The sequence below is a fragment of the Zalophus californianus genome, chromosome 6, assembly GCF_009762305.2.
Source record: "Zalophus californianus isolate mZalCal1 chromosome 6, mZalCal1.pri.v2, whole genome shotgun sequence".
Lineage (NCBI taxonomy): Eukaryota > Metazoa > Chordata > Mammalia > Carnivora > Otariidae > Zalophus > Zalophus californianus.
Window position 1 is genome coordinate 143856906 of NC_045600.1, and position 19384 is coordinate 143876289.

Consider the following 19384-nt stretch of genomic DNA (forward strand, 5'->3'; position numbering starts at 1 on the left):
AGCTATTATGGAGGGAGAGTTTCTTAACTGAAAGTGTGAAAAGAGACTTAAAAAATATTTTCCAAACCATCGATGGTGAGCATTATTAATTTTATAGTCAGAAAAAGCGTCTGGCTATCTTGGGCTCTTAAAGGGAGGCATTAGCACCTGCTGACGCCCCAGGTCGCAGTGACCAGAGGAGGACGAGGGGTGGCTGGCTCTCTTAGCGGGCAGTGGTTTGAAGGAAGCATCTCTGCCCATCGCTTGTGCCGGCGCGTCTGCGGGACCTTCCAGCCTCCCTTCCTCCTGGCCCAGCCCTTGGCTCCAAGGCCAGCACCGCGAAGCATCTGTAGCCTCTTGGTTCCCTGTGCCTCGCACGTGCAGTTCCCTCTGCGAGGAATATGGACTGCCTCCCCTTCCTCTCCCTCCCCCTCCTGCAGCCTCCAGACTCCCACCCATCAGTGGAAAAGTCGCCTTCCTCTCTGGGTTCAAATGCCTGCTCCGAAGACACCTCTGACTGCACCTGCAAGATGGCCTTCCTCTCGGGGGGTCCTTTGGGCCCTCGCCTACCATTATAGCAACCTGGGGATTCTTCCCTGCTCTCCCCCCAAAAGCACGCTGGTCGGCACTTAGTGAGTGCTTCCGCGCAGGGACAGGGCTGGTGCGGGACAGCTGTTCTCGGCTTTCGCTAGGACCCCCGTTGCGCAGCTCAAGAAACTGAGGCTCAGCGCTCAGTAATCTGCTCTCGTCTGGCAAATAGAACCCAGGCTTGTCCTACCTCTAAGTCTGAGCTCTTACCTGCAAAGTAACACCAAAGGGGGGCGGAGGTCAGCTTTCCTGTTTGTACCTTCGATGCCCAGCCCAGGGGACGGCTCGAGGGCTAGCTGCTGAAAGAATGAATCCGGCTTTGCACGCCTTGTGCGCCTCGTTCCCTGAGGCTCCCTTCCTAGAACACCTGGGACACGGCCTACCCAGCAGACACGGGGCTCGGCAGGAGTTCTTCACCGAGACGGTGGACACATGAAAGCGTATAAAGCACACCAAGGTGGGCTGCTTAAAGCATGGTCAGCTGTGTGTGTGTGGCGGGGGGGGGGGGGTGGCGCTTGAGAATTTACTCCAAAAGACGAGCATTTTAAAATACATATGACTCTACTCAGTCTCTGAGACGTTCATCTTTTTGATTCTTTCATCTTTGAACAGAGAAGGTGCTGACTGTGATGGACAGCATCAGAGTAGGAGGTGGACCGGATGAAAGGTTGTCCGCGTGGAAGGCACGGAGTGGGTCACAGCAGGGGGGTGTGTGAGACACGATCCCGGTCCTGGGGGGGCGCGCGATGGGGTGTTCCAGGGTGGGGGCCCGCGGCGTGCTCGCTGACTCTCAGCGGTTTCAGAAAATAAGTGTGTGTGTGTGTGACATATACACAAACAAATGGGGGAGAGAGAGAGGGAGAGACCGCGATAAAGCAAACGGCATAAATGTGAACAATAGAGCAATCTGGGTAAAGAACATACGCATGTTCTTTCTACCGTTCCTACAAGTTTGAAATCATGAAAAGCTAAAGAAAAAGAAGACCGCTGACCTTGGAACAGATGAACCCCCCAGACAACAGGCGCGAGGCCCGTTTCTCTCTGAGACACAGGGCGCAGGGCAGGGAGGCCGTGAGCGCCCCTTGGAGGACGGAGCTCCTTGGGACTGACTTGCGGGGGCTGGTGTTCCTTCCCTGTGTGTGTGTCTTGAGTCTGTTCGGAGCTCAGCTGGCCCAGTCCTGGGAGAGGCCCCCCCCTGCAGAGGGGCCCCCTGCAGATGGGCCAGGGGCAGCACACAGCGGCGCCTGTACCTCGAGCAGCCACCCGGCACGTGCTGGGGCGGCCGCACATATGGTGTGGGGGCTCCGGCCGCAGATGCCGCCCCTCGGGAACAGTGGGGCCTGCAGTTGCGGAGGCCCCCCTCCGGGCTGCGGGGCCAGGCGCACAGTGGCATCTGTGTGGCTGTGAGCTCGCCTGCCATGAGTGGGGACAGTCACTGCTCTCTGTGGCCCTCGCATCTGCTGGCTCCATTCACCCCTGCAACACGGGGCACCTACCACCTCAGACCTCCTCCCGGGGCCCGCCGCTCGGCCCTGTGACACCTTGGCTGCCCTTTCAGTGCCCACGCACGCCTTCTGAGCATCTGCGATGTGACACCGCAGCCTTGCACCAGGGACCGCGCTGCATGTTTGCATGTAGCACTTGTTCTAATTTCTTTATTTGAGAGAGAGAGAGAGAGAGAGAGAGAGAGAGACAGCAGAAGCAGGAGGGGAATCCGGAGGGAGAAACAGGCTTCCCGCCGAGCAGGGAGCCCGATGTTGGGCTGGATCCCAGGACCCTGGGACTATGACCTGAGCCGCAGACAGAGCCCCCCAGGCGCCCTGCGTGTAGCGTTTTCTGTAGCCCCTCTGCAAACTCCGTGCACATACTGCGATAAATGGATATCGCCCCATTCTCCAAAGGTGGACATGGAAACACAGAGGTTAAGTCCTTTCTGAGGTAACACAGAAGACAGTGCAACTGGGATTTTCCAAACAAACGTGCAGCTCAGCAGGGGAGGGAAAAAGCGCCCCAAGGACCTCAACATCGGGCTAAAGGAGAGGGGTGTGCATGGGAGACCCTCACTCTGGGCTGGAAGCTGAAAAGGGGTTGGTTTTGGGAGGCTTCCCTGGGGACTGGCATCTGTGTGGAGCCCTAATAGGATGAGCAAGATTAGGTGCGGAAAATAATGTTTAAAAGAGGGCGCTGGGGAGGGAGCTGTGGAGAGCTGTGTTGGGAGGTAGGAGTGGGGAGGGAGACAGCGTGGACCGAGCTCTCTCCGTGTGCGAGGCGCGGGGAGGGGGGGGGGAGCGCCCGGAGAAAGCAACAGCGCTGTGAAGGGGGCCCGCGTAGCACCCTCGTCCCAGGAACGAGCACACAGAGGCCTTGCGGGAGGTTGTACACATCTGGTGTGGGAACAAAGCCACGGGCTGAGGAAGTGCTTCGTCCTGAGAGCTGAGTGAGGATGCAATGATGGGAAGACAGGTGGTCGGTGGAGCCGGTGGTGGTGGTGGGTTGGGGGTTAAGTCCTAGAACACTCCAGAAGCTTCACGAGGACTTGGGTTTCTATCCCCCTCTGCCTTAGCCTGGACCAAGCTGGTTACCTCCTCGGCCCTCACTCCCTGCTCAGGCTCATAGGGTCAAAGACGCTCTGCAGACAAGACAGTCTCCCTTCCTCAGCCATGTCCTCGTTCCTTTCTGAGCTCTGATTTCTGCCCCAATTCTGCCAAGTCCCAGGCAAAAAACCTCCCTAAACCTAGAGTTGCCTTGAGGTTTGTGACTTCGAGGAAACGCATCCCAGTGGGAAATTCCAGAGCAGGACACAACCATCCTTGGGGGACAGGGCAGGGGGCGGGGGTCAGCTCATTCACAGGATCCAGGCCGGCCCCTCGTGCACCCTGAGAGACTGTCGGGCCACAGAAGACACCCTAGTGAGGGGCAAGAAGCCCACCCCAGTGTGCGCCAGTTCCCACGGACGCCCTACAGCCTGGTGCACCTGCCCCAAACCTGAGAAAGGAAAGTAAGCGCAGGAAGACGTGTGTGTGTGTGTGTGTGTATAAAACCAATTTTAAAAATAAGATTTTCCTCTGCAGGAGATGAAAATTTTTAAAAAGCTGGCATGTTCAGTCTGGGGCAAGGGAGAAGGAGAAGGGGAAGATAAGCCGCCTTGCCTCTTGGGGAATGTTTATCTAACTGACCCTCAAGTATGGTAAAGATATAATGGTTCCTTTCCCAAGGTACATTTCATGGGGATTTCTTTATTCCTTACCAGAAACCATGCAAACCATGGGCGAGAAGATAGGAGATCAACAGGCGATCAGAAATACACATAGCCCATGTTAAGGGCACGAGTGGATTTTCCTTCCAGGATTCTGTCCCTCAATACAAAAGCTGTTTAAAAATAACATGTTTTTAGGTCTTCTCTGCCAAAATACACGTGGAGGATTTTAACAGTCGCATGAAAGTAAGGGCCGAGCTTCTGTCTAGCTTTAAGGTGACTGCTGCCCGTCCCCCTCGCCGTGAGGGTTCACTTCCTAGAATCATCTAGAGTAGGGTAATTGGAAGGACAGGCATCCTTCACCCCATCTCATTTCTTCTAGTGCGTGGTGCAGGGACATCAGGAGGGAAAATGGGTCTCTAAGAGCTCGGAGACCCTCTTCCACAGGACGCTTCTGCATTTCCATAAGAATTTGGCATGGGGGCTGCCTAGGGAAACCCCTACCTTCTATCACTGGGCAGTTGGCTTTGTAACCCTGCAGGAATGCGTGCCTCTGACATTTTGGGTAAAGTTTTACTACAGACATTAAGCAGTAGAGTTGATTTAGTGAGCTTACATGTGTGTCGGAAGCATACCCAGCCCTGGGTAGCTGTATGAAATGCATCCATTCTGAAGGTTTGTGAAACTATGTAAGGCCCCTGGCTTTAAGAGAAAAACAGATTTACATTCCTCCCTGTCTCAGCAGGAAACCTTAAATCAAAGGCAGCCAACAAATCAACACATGCTTATCTGTCAGTGCACTTGTCCCAGTCTGTAATTAGACATGTATTTGTGTGGGATCAATGCTAGTCTCCTCATTACCTTGTATGCCACCTGAGAGCATCTGTCCCGACTACCCTTGAACCCTCGGGCCCAGGCGGTGCCTGGCACCCAGGGTGCTCTCCGAATGCTCGCGTAGAGCGGGAAGGAAAGGAGGGAAGCAAGAGAGGAAGGCAGGCAGGGGGAGCAAGGAACAGGAACGGAAGCAAGGAGACCAAATAGTTATATATATATATATATATTTTTTTTTTTTTGGAGTCATTTTATGTGCCAGACAAGAAAGGCTCCTGCCCTGGGCCCCATGCTTTTGAGGGGCCCACTCTTGCTGCCCCCTGGCTGTGCCTCGCCCCAGAATATGAGGTCACAGTGGGACCCGCCCGTTCTTAGGGTCTGTGTGGGCCTCTCCCGACAGTCCCTTACGTCTTCCACCGAAAATGTGTGTGCCCTTGGGCCCAAGGTATGTCTCAGGGAGTGACTGTTCACAGGGCAGGGTGTGGGCGGGGCTGGGGCATCTACACACGTGTGCTCGAGACCCCGTCCTGGTGTGGGATGGAGCCCGGAGCACAGGACAGAAAGCGGGGGGGTGGGAGGCATGGGTCCTGGCCGAGGTGCAGGGCAGAACCCCACGGCGGCTGAGGGTTCTGCATTCTAACCTGGCCTTCCAGCTCATTATGAAGGTCTCTTTGTCTGGGTAGGAGGACAGAACATATTTTATACAACACCTGGTACCTTGACTTATAAGCTTTAAATATTTAGATATATAGTATGTGAGCAAATGTTAGTGTGTGTGTGTGTGTGTGTGTGTGTGTGTGTGCGTGTGTGTGTGTGGTTCTAAAATTCTGCTGGCCCTGTAGCATAACGATTAAGAGGGAGAAATGTTTTTTTTAAGTTCTTTGCCCATTTTTCAATGGAGTTACTATGTTGGGGTCTGTTTTTTTGGATTGAGTTGTATAACTTCCTAATATTTTGGATCGTAATCCCTTATCAGATATGTGGTTTGCAAAGATCTTCTCCCACTCTGCAGGTGGCCTTCGCATTCTGTGGATGACTCCTTTGCTGTGCAGAGGCTTTGAGTTCGATGGAGTCCCACTTGTTTGCTTTTGTTGACTCTGCTTTTGGTGTCTTGTGACTTCATTGCCAAGACCAGATTAAAAAATGGGCAAATGACTCGAAGAGACATTTCTCCAAAGAACATCCACATGGCCAAGAGGCACACGAAAAGATGCTCCACAGCCACACATCATCAGGGAAATGCAAATCTAAAGCACAATGAGATCCCACCTCGCACCCGTCGGGACAGCTATTATAAAGCAAACCAAACAGAGCAAAGCGTTGGCAGTCCTGTGGAGAAATCGGAACCCTTGTGCACTGTTGGCAGATACATAAAAGGTACAGCTGCTGTGGAAAACAGTGTGGAGCCCCAGAGTGGAGCTGCCACGGGATCCAGCCGTCCCCTTTCTGGGTGTAACTCACAGTCACGTTCTCGAAGACGTGGCTGCACCCCCGTATTCACGGCAGCGTCATTCACCATAGCTGAGATACAGACACAACCAAACGTCCACAGACAGAAGACTGGATGGAGAGACGGTGGTATACACATTAAACAGGGTGCCAGGCTTACAAAAGGGAGGGAATCCTGGTGTTTGTGACAACGTGGAGGACGCCACACGGAGTGGAACAAATACCACATGACTCCACTTACCTGAGCACGGTCAGACCCAGAAGCAGAGTTGAGTGGTGGTTCCGGGGTCCAGGAGGACGAGACAATGGGGAGATGTTCAATTGGCCTGAAGCGTCAGTTACACACGATGAGTAAGTTCCAGATTTCCGCCACAGCCCAGAACCCCTGTAGTTACCACCACCGAATTGTATACTTTGAAACCTAAGAGACCAGCTCTCATGTCGGTGTTCTCATCACACACACGAAAAAGGGACACCAGGAAACTTCTGAGGGTGATGGGTAGGTCTACCGCCTTGATTGTGGTAATGGGCTCACAGGCACGTGCCTGTGTGCAAATCCATCAAATCGTAAACATTAAATATGTCCAGGGTTTTGTATCTTGATTATTTCTCAATAAAGGTATTAAAAAAAAAAAAAAAGTGTGGCGCCTGGGTGGCTCAGTCGGTTGGGCGTCTGCCTTTGCCTCAGGTCATGATCCTGGGGTCCTGGGATCGAGCCCCACGTCGGGCAACCTGCTCAGCAGGGAGTCTGCTTCTCCCTGTGCCCCTCACCCAGCTCATGCTCTCTCTCAAATAAATAAATAAGATCTTTTAAAAATAAATTAAAAAAATAAAAGAAATAAAGAACTACATACCAACTTCAGCTTCTTCCTTGCATCGGTATCAGTGAATTCCAAGGTTTGATATACTAATATGATTTTATAATACAATTAAAATAAATATATTTTATTTACAATAAACATATCGGGGGCTTATCTGTGTATCCCCCAAGGTCACCACTGGTACATCACATCCGGGGAGGCCTCCTGTGTAGGATTTTTTCCTGCAGTACAGTTTCTTTGTCAACAAGAGTCTTTCCCTAAATGATTACCACTGTTAGGGTCAAGCTCAGAAAGCCTTTCTCCTACTCAAAAATCTCCTACTCTCCTACTCAAAACAGCCACCTGTTCCCATTTAGTTCTTTTATGATTTCATTTTTCAAGCTGAACTCCTTAACCCCCCTGGAACTTACTTGAGTCTATGCTGTGAGGCAGGAAAAGGTCCAACTTAATACAGTGTTTCCAAAAAGCCAGTCACCTCAGCATCCTCTTGGGGATGATTTCTGACCCCATTCATTTGCATTTCTACTTTTGTCACAGAATCAGTACCCTTCCATTTGGGTTTGTTTCTAAACCTGTAAGATCGTTCCAATGATCTAGCTCTCTTCTGGTGCCAGGGTGCGCGGTTTTTATTTCTTACAGCTGCCCAGTACGGCTGAACACAGCAGAGGGCAAGGGCTGCCCCTTGTCTTCTTTTCCGGAGAGCTTCTTGTCCGTTGCATGAGCGGCGCAGGTGACCGTACGTGCCGTGCGTCACTCTGCACATCAGCCCAGGGACGCAGGTGATGGAAGCACCCATTTTATAGACGAGGAAGCTGAGCACAGGAAGCAAAGACACATATATGCTCAAGGTCTCAAAAATGAGGCAGGGCCAGCAGCTCTCAGACGGGGCAGGGACCACGGCGGGACCTCCACAAGGTGAAGTCCTACCTGAGAACCCACCTCTATCCAGGGGGGGCGTGCCGCCCCCTCATCTCTGTTCTTAACCAACCAGTGAGTATCTGTTTTCTGGATATGGCTGCTTGTTTGATCTTATACTCTCCACTTATAATGTGTCTTCAAAATTTTCCTGCTGAAGGGCGCCTGGGTGGCTCAGATGGTTAAGCGTCTGCCTTCGGCTCAGGTCATGATCCCAGGGTCCTGGGATCGAGTCCCGCGTCGGGCTCCCTGCTCCTTGGGAGCCTGCTTCTCCCTCTGCCTCTCCCTCGCGCTCTCTCTCTGTGTCTCTCATGAATAAATAAATAAAATCTTTAAAAAAAAATTTTTCCTGCTGAAGACCACACCTTCTTTCTTTTGTTCTGAGATATGGAATTCACATCCTGGCCTCTATTTGAGTTCTTTAGTTGGGTTGACTGGTGATCACGCTTCCTCAAAGGCATTCTTGCTCTGGTATTTCCTTACCTGTCAGAGGCAATGTGTCTTCTCTACATAGGTGCACACACACGTTACTACAGTGACGACAGCAGAATTTTAATAAAATTGTAGCTTTGTTTTATTAGCGCAACAAAAATGATTCTATTATTAGCTAACACATTAACAGCTCAGTTGACACAATTTTTTATTTTTTATTATAAATCATATTTATAAATACATTATAAATAAATAAATATTATTTATTTTTTGAACTGAAACGCATAGGGAAGAAATAATTTTTATCGTGAAGTTAAACAGGCTAGTGGTTTGGAGTTAGTCGTGACAACATCACAGCTGTATTTCATTAATTAGCATCTTCACTTTCAGAGGTTGATGCTTAAAACACAAATTCTTTAGGTTACAAAGGTATTTCTTACTTTTTAAAAAAGTTACGGGAACAGAGAGGGTGTGGCCATACAAGATGTTGAAAGAGATTGGAGCTTTAAATACTTCTGCTCTATCACTTTGTAAGGGGCACCAGGCGTCGTTTGATTTCAGGGACAGGAGGCCGGAGCCAGGGAAGTAAGACCACCGTCCGTTAGATACCCTTGCATGACTGCCCCTTCCTTATTCCCCACTACCTAGATTTGGGGGGCAGTTGTCGTGTGCCTTTTAGGTTGGACAGCAGCCAATCTGAGCCCCCCGCCCCCCCTCACTGACCCATGACACACACAGTGGCTCATTACGGGCAGCGCCCATCCCCTTACATCAGTGGGAATGAGCACTTCCCTTGGAAGTCGGGACCCTGGATCCTCAGCCCAGACTCACCATCAAGGAGGATTTGCCAACGGCTCAGCCACTTCCTATTCTGGCCCTCAGCGTGCTCCCTGCCAGATGGAGGTCTGGGACCACACCCGCGCGGACATCCCGAGGTTCTTGCAGCCTGTGGCTTTTGTCAGTTCATAGGCAGGGGCTCCATCTGAGAGTTTGGGGCAAATTGGGGGGGATTCAACTGCAAATATGCCCCAATTCCACTGATTTTTTTCATGTCTGCGTAAGAAGAAGAAAGGCACCTCCTTCCCGAAGATCAGTGAGCTTCCAGGCTCCTTGAATTCCTGTGTATCTGAGAGATTTTTAAATCACTTTTTGTTCTTATTCCTCTCTGATACTGCAGAATGGTTATTAGTGATTAAGTAAATGATTAAATTTTAGAAGTTTAAAATTTAAACTTCTAAATTTTAGAAGTCAAGCGACTTTTAAAGGCCCGTTTTATAAAATTTATGAAACTTCCTCCCTCTCTACTCTCATAATTCCAAAAGCTTTAATAAATATAAATGTGTGCTAGGATTCGCTTTAGGTTTCTTTTTCCTTCCTCCTTCTACTTACAGCAGGTATGGGTGCTTTTATTTTACTAAGCCTTTTGACACTATTTAACTTTTAAACTAAGCATGTATTACTTTTAAAGACTAATTGAATAAAGATGTATGTTCAGAACTTGAAACACGGGGAACAGTGAAAATAAAATGTGGGCCCACTACTTAAATAACCATTGTGAAGATTTTGATGTATTGCTTTCCAGCCTAATTCATTTGCTTCTCCTGATGCTTCCTGAGTGTTTAGTAACACACACACCTCTTAGCTCCTTTTTTTGTTCATTCAACATAAGGAGAGCATTTCCCATATTATTAAAATATTCTTAAAAACGTGTGTGTTTTATGTGTTCCATGTGACATATACGTTAACAATACAAAGACTGAACAGGACATCAAAAACCAAGATGCTTTGCTGGGCCCTCACACATGTGATCATTAGAGTCCTGCGGTGGGCCTGGGGCCGGAAACGCTTCCAGCTTCCAGCTTCCAGCTTCCAGCTGGGGAATCCACAGTCCAGAGGTGGGAAGGAACTTGGGGTGCTTATGATCACAGGCTTGGGTACCGTTTATCAGCTGTGTGACCTTGGGCGCAACAGTGACTAAAATTTATTAGGCCTGAAGGTCACATCAGTGTTGGGGTCCTCCTTAAGGGAAAGAAGAAAAACTTTACTCTTGAAAATGTTACTAAAACATGTGATCCTGCGTGGAAGGGCCCAAAAGCTTGAGCTTCACCTGCTTCAAGGCCAATCTGCCTGTTTGGGCAAGCGACTTAACTTCCCTTCATCTGCAAAATGGGGCCAAGAGAAGTACTGACTTCAGTGGTTTGGAGGCTTACACAGGATAGCGCGTTGTAAAGCATTTGGTAAGCTGCCTGGCGCACACCGGGTGCTTGATAAATACCTCCTGTGATTACTCAAAGTCAGGGAGTTGTGGCTGGAGTCATTTGAGCTGCTTCCCAGAGACGGTTGTTCACATGCATACTTAAGAAAATTATACCTGGAGCCTTTTCAGCCTGGCTCGCTCATTCATTTAATAAACACTGATCGAGTTCCTACCAGATACCACGCGCCACACGAGGTACAAGTCTCAATGAATTCTCCCACCTCGTTTCTGAAAGCACAACACAAACGTCCCCGCCTCTGGGAAGCCTTCCCCGGAGTCCAGGCAGACTCACTACTGCCTGGGTAGTCATCCCCTGCTGCCTAACCAGCTTTGGACATGAACAGGGTTCCAGGGGAAAGGACCTCCCCACCTCCGCTGTGTTCATTTCTGTATCATCAGCACTTTCCCGGGTGCTTATAATAAAGTACGTAGGTACTCAGTAATGTGAAGTGAGTTGACCGAAAGTGTGCTTGTTTTCCCATGAGGACTGTAGCTGCTTTTGCCAGCTCTTCAGTTTGCAGAAGTAAGCAAGATGTGTGCAAAACGGTTCGAGTCCTCTGGAAGCAAGTACGAGGTAGGCTCACTTGGCTGTTGTGAGTGCTAAAATAATAATAATAATAATAATAATAATAATAATTATATGGCCACATTGGGTAAGTCCTTAGGGAACATGTCCCATATCAGGAAAAGTAGTTAAGCGCTGGGGTCCTAAAGGAGCCTGGGAAAGTCTAGCCAAAAACTATGGAGTTGGGTTGTATTATCTACTTAGAAACAGAACTGGACTTTGCAAGTTTTATCACGTCTAGGCTTATTAAAGCCATTCATTGAGAATTTTTCCAGATTGTTACTTTTATAATAGCATTCAAGTGTCAGAAAATACCCTGACCAGTCAGCACTGGGTACAGGTCCAGAAGATAAGAAGTGGCTGCAGGTAAAGCACCAATCTACCCACACGTTTGCATAGTACTTTGTAATTTACACTGAGTTCGCTTTCACCATCATTATCCCTCTGCTAAAACAACCCCCTGAGGTAGAAGGGAAGCTGGATACTGGCCTCTACACAGGACAGGAACACCGAAGCAGGGCTCGACTGGGAATCCACTCTGTCAAAGGTGCTACCTGACCACCTGCTACCATGACCACCACCCTCCCGCCCAGACTCTTGGGAGGGCCCTCAGTCTTGTGGGTGTCTTCAGAAAACGATCCCATCTTTGCATCGGTTTTCCCGAAGCATTCTGGTCTATGGAGTGTGACCCAGGCTACAAGGAATGTCATGGGCACCTGGGGGGTTAGCAGCTTTTCAAGAAGTCCCAGGACCAGAGTTGTAGCTCATCCTCCATGTGGGCTTCAATGTGTGATTTCACCAGGTATGTGTAATTATGGACAGTTCCTGCCTTCATGATCCGGTAGGGGAGAAAGACACCTGCCACCTCAGCAAAGTGTCACCTTCACCTTCCTGGGACTGACCCGAGGACCACGGGGACTCTGAAGCATGCAGTCCTCTAAACAAATTTCTGATTTAACCCATCTGAAACCCCAGCACTGCAGATGGCAGGGGGAGGATGTGTGTGCAGTCCTGTTCCCTAGCACAAGCCACCCCAGGAGGAAGGCCCCCATTTACCTGTGTCCAGGCCTCCCCAGCAGTGACCCCTGGGCAACAACTTTACTTCCATCCTGTTATGTGAAAAAAGAAACCTCAGTTGGCCCAATCGGGAGGCTAATACATTCCTAGAAACAGAGCGGAGAGGCCAGCAACAAGCCTGTTGTGTTGGCAAGATGCAACGGCCAGGCCTTTGGAGTGCTTTTCCTGCCTGCCCTCCTTATTTACAGGCCCCGACTGAGGCGCCTGGACCAGCCAGGACCCTCTCCTCCCAGAACCTCCAACCTCAAGGCACTCCCTCCTCATTCACAGATTAGTGGGACTTGAGTCCATAAACCAGGTCAAAAAACACAAGAATTCTCCACTGGAGTTCTAGGTGGTGGCTCTCTCGGAGGACTTATAGCACCCTCCCCCACCCCATCCATCATTCCCTTTGAAGAAACACACACCCAGAGTCAGGGAAGCTGACATAAACATCCTGAGGAAATAAGCACTCTAAGTGGCTTCGAAGCCTCATTTCCCCAAGGAAATAATCAGCACCTCTTCCCCAAGACAGCTCCAGGTGAGCAAGAAGGGAACACCTTCCTGTTCTCCAAAGTAAAGGCGTTTGCCTAACTGCCTGATTACCGAGCGCGCTCGCGTCTACTGTCACAGTCAATTCTCCGAACCCACGAGGTGGCCAGGGCAGGTACGATTTCCCCCATTTCACGCAGGGCACACCGAGGCCCGGGCGCTCGCTCTCTTCCCGGGGTCACGCAGGGAGCAAGCACCAGGGAGCCTCTGCCTGCGCGCCCCGAGCTCACCCCGCGTAACCTCCAGGTCCCCCGAGTGAGCCCGTCCGCGCGGCGGCGGCCACATGGCCCCATTGTCCCGGGCGGGCGTCCCGCCGGGCGGACGCCGGCGCTCTCGGCAAACCGCAGCCACGGCCGCCTCGCGGAGCGGCCCGGCAGGCCGGGCGCGGGGGCGCGGCGAGCCCGGGGGCGCCGGGAACAAAGGAGAGGAGCACGCGCGGGGCCCGAGGGGGCATCGGACCGGGTGGCGGCGCCGCGGGGCCGAGCGCAGGGGGACGGGGCGGCGGCGTGCCCCGGCCCGGCCCTCAAAGCCTCCTTTCTTCTCGCGCGCTCGTAGGCGGCTCCGGGAGATCCGGGAGGGGGCGCAGCTCGCCGTCCCCGCCGGCCGGTCCGGGCGCGCCCTCCCTCCGCCGCCAACCCCACCCGGAGAAGCGCACAAAGAGCGGCGGGGCGGCGGGCGCACACCTCCCGTCGGGGCGGGGCCGCGGGAGGGGCCGGCGCGCGCTGCGCCGTGCCCGCCTTAAAGGGCCCGCCCGCTCCCCGCGCGCACCGCGCATGCCCGACCGCGGGGCGGGGAGGGACGGGACGGCGGCGCGCGCACGCCCGCACCGCCCGCCGGAGCCATGGCTGGCGTCCCCGCGGTGGCGGCGCGGCGCTCGTGCACGAGTCAGCGCCCGCGGGGTTTCGGCAGGCGCGCGGGGGCCTGTGCAGGACCCCCGCGCCGCACATTGCGGAGGTCGCTGGCCGCAGGGTGGGCCAGGCCCGCGCTGCGGCGGGGTTCTGGCTGGCCCCGCTGCAGTTTCAGGGCCAGTTGGACAAAGTGCTGCCCGAGAGGGGCAGAGCTGTGGGCGCGCGCGCGCGCGCGCGAGGAGCGATGCGGGCGGGCCTATGCCTTTGTGTCTCCTGCGCTCCCGCGCAGGTGGGCAGTCCGCGCCAGGAGCCACTTTGCCCGTGCGCACCGGGACCTCGAGTTCCGCTTTTCCCAGTCCGAGGGTTCGGACCGCCCTGTTGGGCAGACAATAGACCCTTCTCCCAGTGGCCCCGTGGGCTCTAGGAGTGGTTTATTTGGGGACGCTAACGGGACTTTCTCAGGACCGCTCTCTTAGAGCCGGGCCGCTGGCCTCAGAGTTGGGCGCGTTTTCTCTTCTCCATCAGGCGAGGGAGGAGAGCTGGGGACAGACTGTCCTCGGCCGATAGGTAACGCGCGAGTGTCCCGAGCCTGCCGGTCCCGCATTAGACAACAAAGAGAGGCGTTAGCGGCGGCGGGGGAGGGGCGCGGCCGCGAGGAGGACGGGGCGGGCTGCGGCGGGCGCGGGGGTGGGGGGCGCTCGCTCTCGGCTCGCCCTGACCGCGGCCTCCGCCCGCCCCCGGCCCGGCGCGCGCCAATCGCCTCCCCCAGCGATAGTGTCAGTAGCATTGTAGTGTCAGCTCCCGCCGGTGACGTTGCGCCTCCCTCGTCCCCCTCCGGAGCCGTCTGGCTGCAGAGGCTCAGTCAAGAGGCGGGGAGGAGAGGAGGAAAAAGCGCTGAGTGAGGGCGGGCGGGCGGGAGGGAGGGAGTGGAGGAGCCGGGGAGGGGCTCCTTAAAGAAACGCTGCTGTCGCTCGCCTGCTCGCTTCTCGCTCGGCATTGTGGCCAGCCAGCCGGGCACTCGGGGGGCACGCGCGGCTGCCGCTCGAGCTCTGCCCCCACCCCACCCGGCGGCAGATCTGGGGTGGGGACCCAGGCGGGGGCTCCTGCAGCCACTGCCCGGCGCGGACCGCACCGAGCGACCCACTCCTCCCGGCGCCGAGAAAGGAGCAACGGAGCCCTCTGCAGCCTGCCGGCCTCCCCGCCCCTGACCACTCGCTTCCCGGCTGCCTTTGTGGCCGCAGCTTCTCGCCGCCGAGCCGAGGGCCGGCGGGGGCGCGGCGCGCACGGCCGAGCGATGCCCAGCTCCCTGTTTGCAGACCTGGAGCGCAACGGCAGCGGCGGCGGAGGGGGAGGCGGCGGCGGTGGCGGCGGCAGCGGCGGCGGCGGCGGCGGCGGCGGCGGCGGGGGAGAGACCCTGGATGACCAAAGAGCCCTGCAGCTCGCGCTCGATCAGCTCTCCCTGCTGGGGCTGGACAGTGACGAGGGCGCCTCTCTGTACGACAGTGAGCCGCGCAAGAAGAGCGTGAACATGACCGAGTGCGTGCCGGTGCCCAGTTCCGAACACGTCGCCGAGATCGTGGGGCGGCAAGGTGGGTCCGGCGGAGATGGGGAGCTGGAGGGGAGAGGGTCTCGGACCACCGCCCCGCGGGGAGGGCGCGAGAGGGTTCGGGATCCGCGGCGCCCGCGAGCCTTAAGGAGAGAGGAAGAGCCGCGCGAGGGGCCGGCGCCCCAGACAAAGAAAGTGCAGGCAGGCTGTCTCCCGGAGCCGCGCCGCTGCCACGGCGGGATGCACTTTATCCTGCTAAAATCACTGCCTTCTCCCCTAGCGCCCCCCACCCAGCCCACCCCGGGAAATAGAATTTAAATATAAGATGCTTGGGGGAGGGGGCCTTTGATCGGTCCTTTGGGAGGGGGAGGAGGAGGAGGAGTGAGCATCGGATGGGAGGAGGATTCTGGATTTCTGCAAAGCGGAATGGAGCCCAGAGGAGGAACAATGGGTCCCGGGACTGCCCCCCCTTCCCCTCAGTCCCCCAGTTCTGGGGGGATCGCGGCTCCGTCCCTCTTCCCCGAACCCCTTCGCCGCGTCTTCAGGGCGGACGGCGCGCCCCGCTGGATCCTAGCGGCATCTCCCCGGCTGACTTTTTCTGGGATTCTCGGGTTTGCTCGGGACGACTGCAGTCACTGGGGGAGGGCTGGGCAGCCAATGGGCTGTTCCTCGAGCGCCTCGCGGGTGGAACCCGCTTCCCAGCCCGTGGCGTGGCCCAGGGTCAGTGAGGGAGCCGCCCCCTTTCCGCCCAAAGCGTGTCCTGCCGTCCCTCAGCCCTGGACGCGGGAGGTCCCAGGTCTCCGCGGTTACCCCGGGATAATGGGCGTGTCTGTCTCTCTCTCCCACTCCCTCCCCTGCACCCTGGCTCCCAGGTTGTAAAATCAAAGCGCTGCGGGCGAAGACCAATACTTACATCAAGACCCCGGTTCGCGGGGAGGAGCCTGTCTTTGTTGTGACGGGCAGGAAGGAGGATGTGGCCATGGCTCGGAGGGAGATCATCTCTGCCGCGGAGCACTTCTCCATGATCCGCGCCTCGCGGAATAAGAACACGGCGCTCAACGGCGCAGTGCCCGGGCCGCCCAACCTGCCCGGACAGACCACTATCCAGGTGCGGGTGCCCTATCGCGTGGTGGGGCTCGTGGTGGGGCCCAAGGGCGCCACGATCAAGCGCATCCAACAACAGACGCACACGTACATCGTGACGCCCAGCCGCGACAAGGAGCCGGTGTTCGAGGTGACCGGCATGCCTGAGAACGTAGACCGAGCTCGCGAAGAGATCGAGGCGCACATCGCCCTGCGCACCGGCGGTATCATCGAGCTCACAGATGAGAACGACTTCCACGCTAACGGCACGGATGTGGGCTTTGAGCTGCATCACGGGTCCGGCGGGTCCGGCCCAGGCAGCCTCTGGAGCAAGCCCACCCCCAGCATCACGCCCACCCCCGGCCGCAAGCCCTTCTCTAGCTACCGCAACGACAGCTCCAGCTCCCTTGGCAGCGCCTCCACGGACTCTTACTTCGGCGGGGGGACCAGCGGCAGCACAGCAGCCACCCCGCGCCTGGCGGACTACAGCCCCCCCAGCCCCGCGCTCAGCTTTGCCCACAACGGAAACAACAACAACAACGGCAACGGATACACCTACGCGGCGGGGGAAGCTTCCGTGCCTTCCCCCGACGGCTGTCCCGAGCTGCAGCCCACCTTCGACCCGGCTCCCGCTCCCCCGCCGGGGGCGCCGCTGCTCTGGGCTCAGTTCGAGCGCTCACCCGGAGGCGGACCTGCAGCGCCCGTGTCCTCTTCCTGCTCGTCCTCCGCGTCTTCGTCCGCCTCGTCGTCCTCGGTGGTGTTCCCCGGCGCCGGCGCGCCCTCCAATGCCAACCTGGGGCTGCTGGTGCACCGCCGGCTGCACCCGGGCGCGAGCTGCCCGCGCCTGTCCCCGCCCTTGCACATGGCGCCGGGGGCGGGCGAGCACCACCTGGCTCGCCGGGTGCGCAGCGACCCGGGCGGAGGCGGCCTGACCTACGCCGCCTATGCCAACGGGCTGGGGGCGCAGCTGCCCGGCCTGCAGCCGTCGGACACCTCCGGCTCCTCGTCGTCGTCCAGCTCCTCCTCCAGCTCGTCGTCGTCGTCGTCGGGGTTGCGGCGGAAGGGCAGCCGCGACTGCTCCGTGTGCTTCGAGAGCGAAGTGATCGCCGCGCTGGTGCCCTGCGGCCACAACCTCTTCTGCATGGAGTGCGCCAACCGCATCTGCGAGAAGAGCGAGCCCGAGTGCCCGGTCTGCCACACCGCGGTCACTCAGGCCATCCGCATCTTTTCCTGAAGCCAGCGCGCGCCTGCGCGCACCCCGCGGGGGCAGGGAGGCCCCCTCCCCTTCCCTCCAGCCTCAGCACCCCCCCCCCCCCCCGCCAGTCCCGCTCCCGCCCGCCGGACGCCGTGGTGCTCCACCTTCTCCTCCCCCACCCCTGCTCACACTCTGAGATCCCAGAGGAGCTTGGAAAGCTGTAGTATCCGCTCGTTTTTTTTTTTTTTTAATTTTAATTTTTAAACAAAGGAACTTGCCAGGATACCTGCATCAAGAGTACTATAGCCTGGGAAACCCCCGAAACCACCTGAAATGCATGCTCTATAAATAATAGGAACGGCGACATTCTAGTAATGATAGTTTTTACACTGTACTTCATAGGAAGCTTCCAAAAGAAGAAAACCCCACAAGTTTTCCATTTTCTTAAAGTAGGAAAAAAAATGAACAATAATTATTATGATGAAGATGATAATAATAGTGCTTATGGGATGTGTGGACTGTTTTAGTGTGTTCCCCTTTGTGGCTGGGTTCCTACGATGCTTATTATAGAACACAGTGGATCCTTTTTGAATGTTGCAGAAGGGCCAGGGTACTGCAGCTTTATAAAAAGTTAAACAAACTGTAACATATCTCTTATATATTAAAAACGTTTAAAAGTTTTAAAGAGAAATTGCATTAATACAGATTGAAGTATTTTATTCTTTTTTGACTTGAAAAATTATATTTCATATTGCAAAGATGTTTACAAGTATTTTAATTTAAGTTCAGTGAACTTTTTTGTAGCTGGGTTAAATCTTTTTATTTTAGTATGGCCTTATGGCAAAGAACACTGTATTATTTTAATAACCACACAGTTGTGACGGAATTACAAAACCATAAAATGTGTAATGTTTTGAACAGTATTCTGTTGGGATGGAGATTTTATAGGTTCAGACAAATCTTCTAGAAATGCTTCACCCAGCATATTTTCTATTCAGTGATATAAAGCATATTTTATTCTATATTATTACAAAAAAAACCACGGAAATGTATAAACATGTCAAAAGGAACTGTTGATGCTTTCTAACATTTGTATAAATAGAATTCAGTGCAAGCTACAAAAATTCTGTTGGGCCACTATAGTTTTAGTATTTCTATTTTAATACATTTGTTTACCACTTGTTTATGTATATGTAGGTGATGTTACTTGAGCTTAAATGTACTTTACTGAGCAAAGTTTAAAAAACAAAGTATATTTTATTTTATGATAAAGGGCCTTTAACCTCATGGTCAAATACTAATATTATATTTGCTGAGACAAGATTTGAAATTGTATCAAGAGTTTTATTTTTCTGACATTTAAAGTTCTACATAATAAAGGTAAAACTTAAGTAATGGTGCTACTTCATTTTTTAAGTATTTCTATATAAATAAAATATTGAAGAAAATCTATCTTGTGTGCTGAGTTGTTTTTGTTTTTTTGTTTTAAGCCCCTTGGAGTCCACCTGTGTAAGTCACTCTTAAGAGACGAGTGAAAATGTATATACGTCCCAGGCATTTTATGTCAGTATTTTATCGATAGAATGGGCTTTCAAGGATAGGCCAGAGTTGTGTTGAGGTGGTTGTATAGACCATGGGTAACAGTATTTTTTAAAAATTGCACATTCCTACTGAATCAGGGCTGGCTTCTCCCTGAGACACAGTGGGCCCAGTGCCTAGGACCCATGATAACCTCCCGGTGGGGGGCAGGAGGGGGGCTGGAAAATGTTTAATTTCTCTTAAAATTAGAAGAAAGAAAACCCAAAGGAAATGAAATTATTCAAAGGAAATGTTTTAATTTTTCAGGTCCACAAGAACCTATTAATTAAAGTCTGCCTGAAACACTAAGAGAATAAAATATTAAAGTATTTAAAATTATATCAAAAATCAATTCTAATATCAACATTATTATGCAGGAAGAAACCCAGGAAAAGGAAAAGTGCCTGGGGTCCAGCAAAGTTAGGATCCCACCCAGCGGGGCCCCTTAGGAGTAGAGGGGGCCTAAGGGCTGTGCCTGCTGGTTTAAGTTTCC

At 53.7% G+C, this 19384-nt stretch overlaps 1 protein-coding gene and 1 long non-coding RNA gene across 2 annotated transcripts; one reads left to right on the forward strand and one right to left on the reverse strand.

Annotated features, from left to right (window-relative positions):
- Positions 1 to 10948: 10948 nt before the first annotated feature.
- LOC113908808 lies at positions 10949 to 12814 on the reverse strand. Its single transcript, XR_003515596.1, has 3 exons — positions 12696 to 12814; positions 12090 to 12142; positions 10949 to 11068 (listed from the first exon to the last, which is right to left on the reverse strand). It is a non-coding gene; the product is annotated as an uncharacterized LOC113908808 (long non-coding RNA).
- A 1624-nt stretch (positions 12815 to 14438) lies between these two features.
- MEX3B (mex-3 RNA binding family member B) lies at positions 14439 to 18706 on the forward strand. Its single transcript, XM_027571367.2, has 2 exons — positions 14439 to 15078; positions 15908 to 18706. Exons 1-2 carry the CDS (start codon positions 14784 to 14786, stop codon positions 17350 to 17352), a joined length of 1740 nt encoding a protein of 579 aa, XP_027427168.1. The 5' UTR covers positions 14439 to 14783; the 3' UTR covers positions 17353 to 18706.
- The last annotated feature ends 678 nt before the right edge of the window (positions 18707 to 19384 follow it).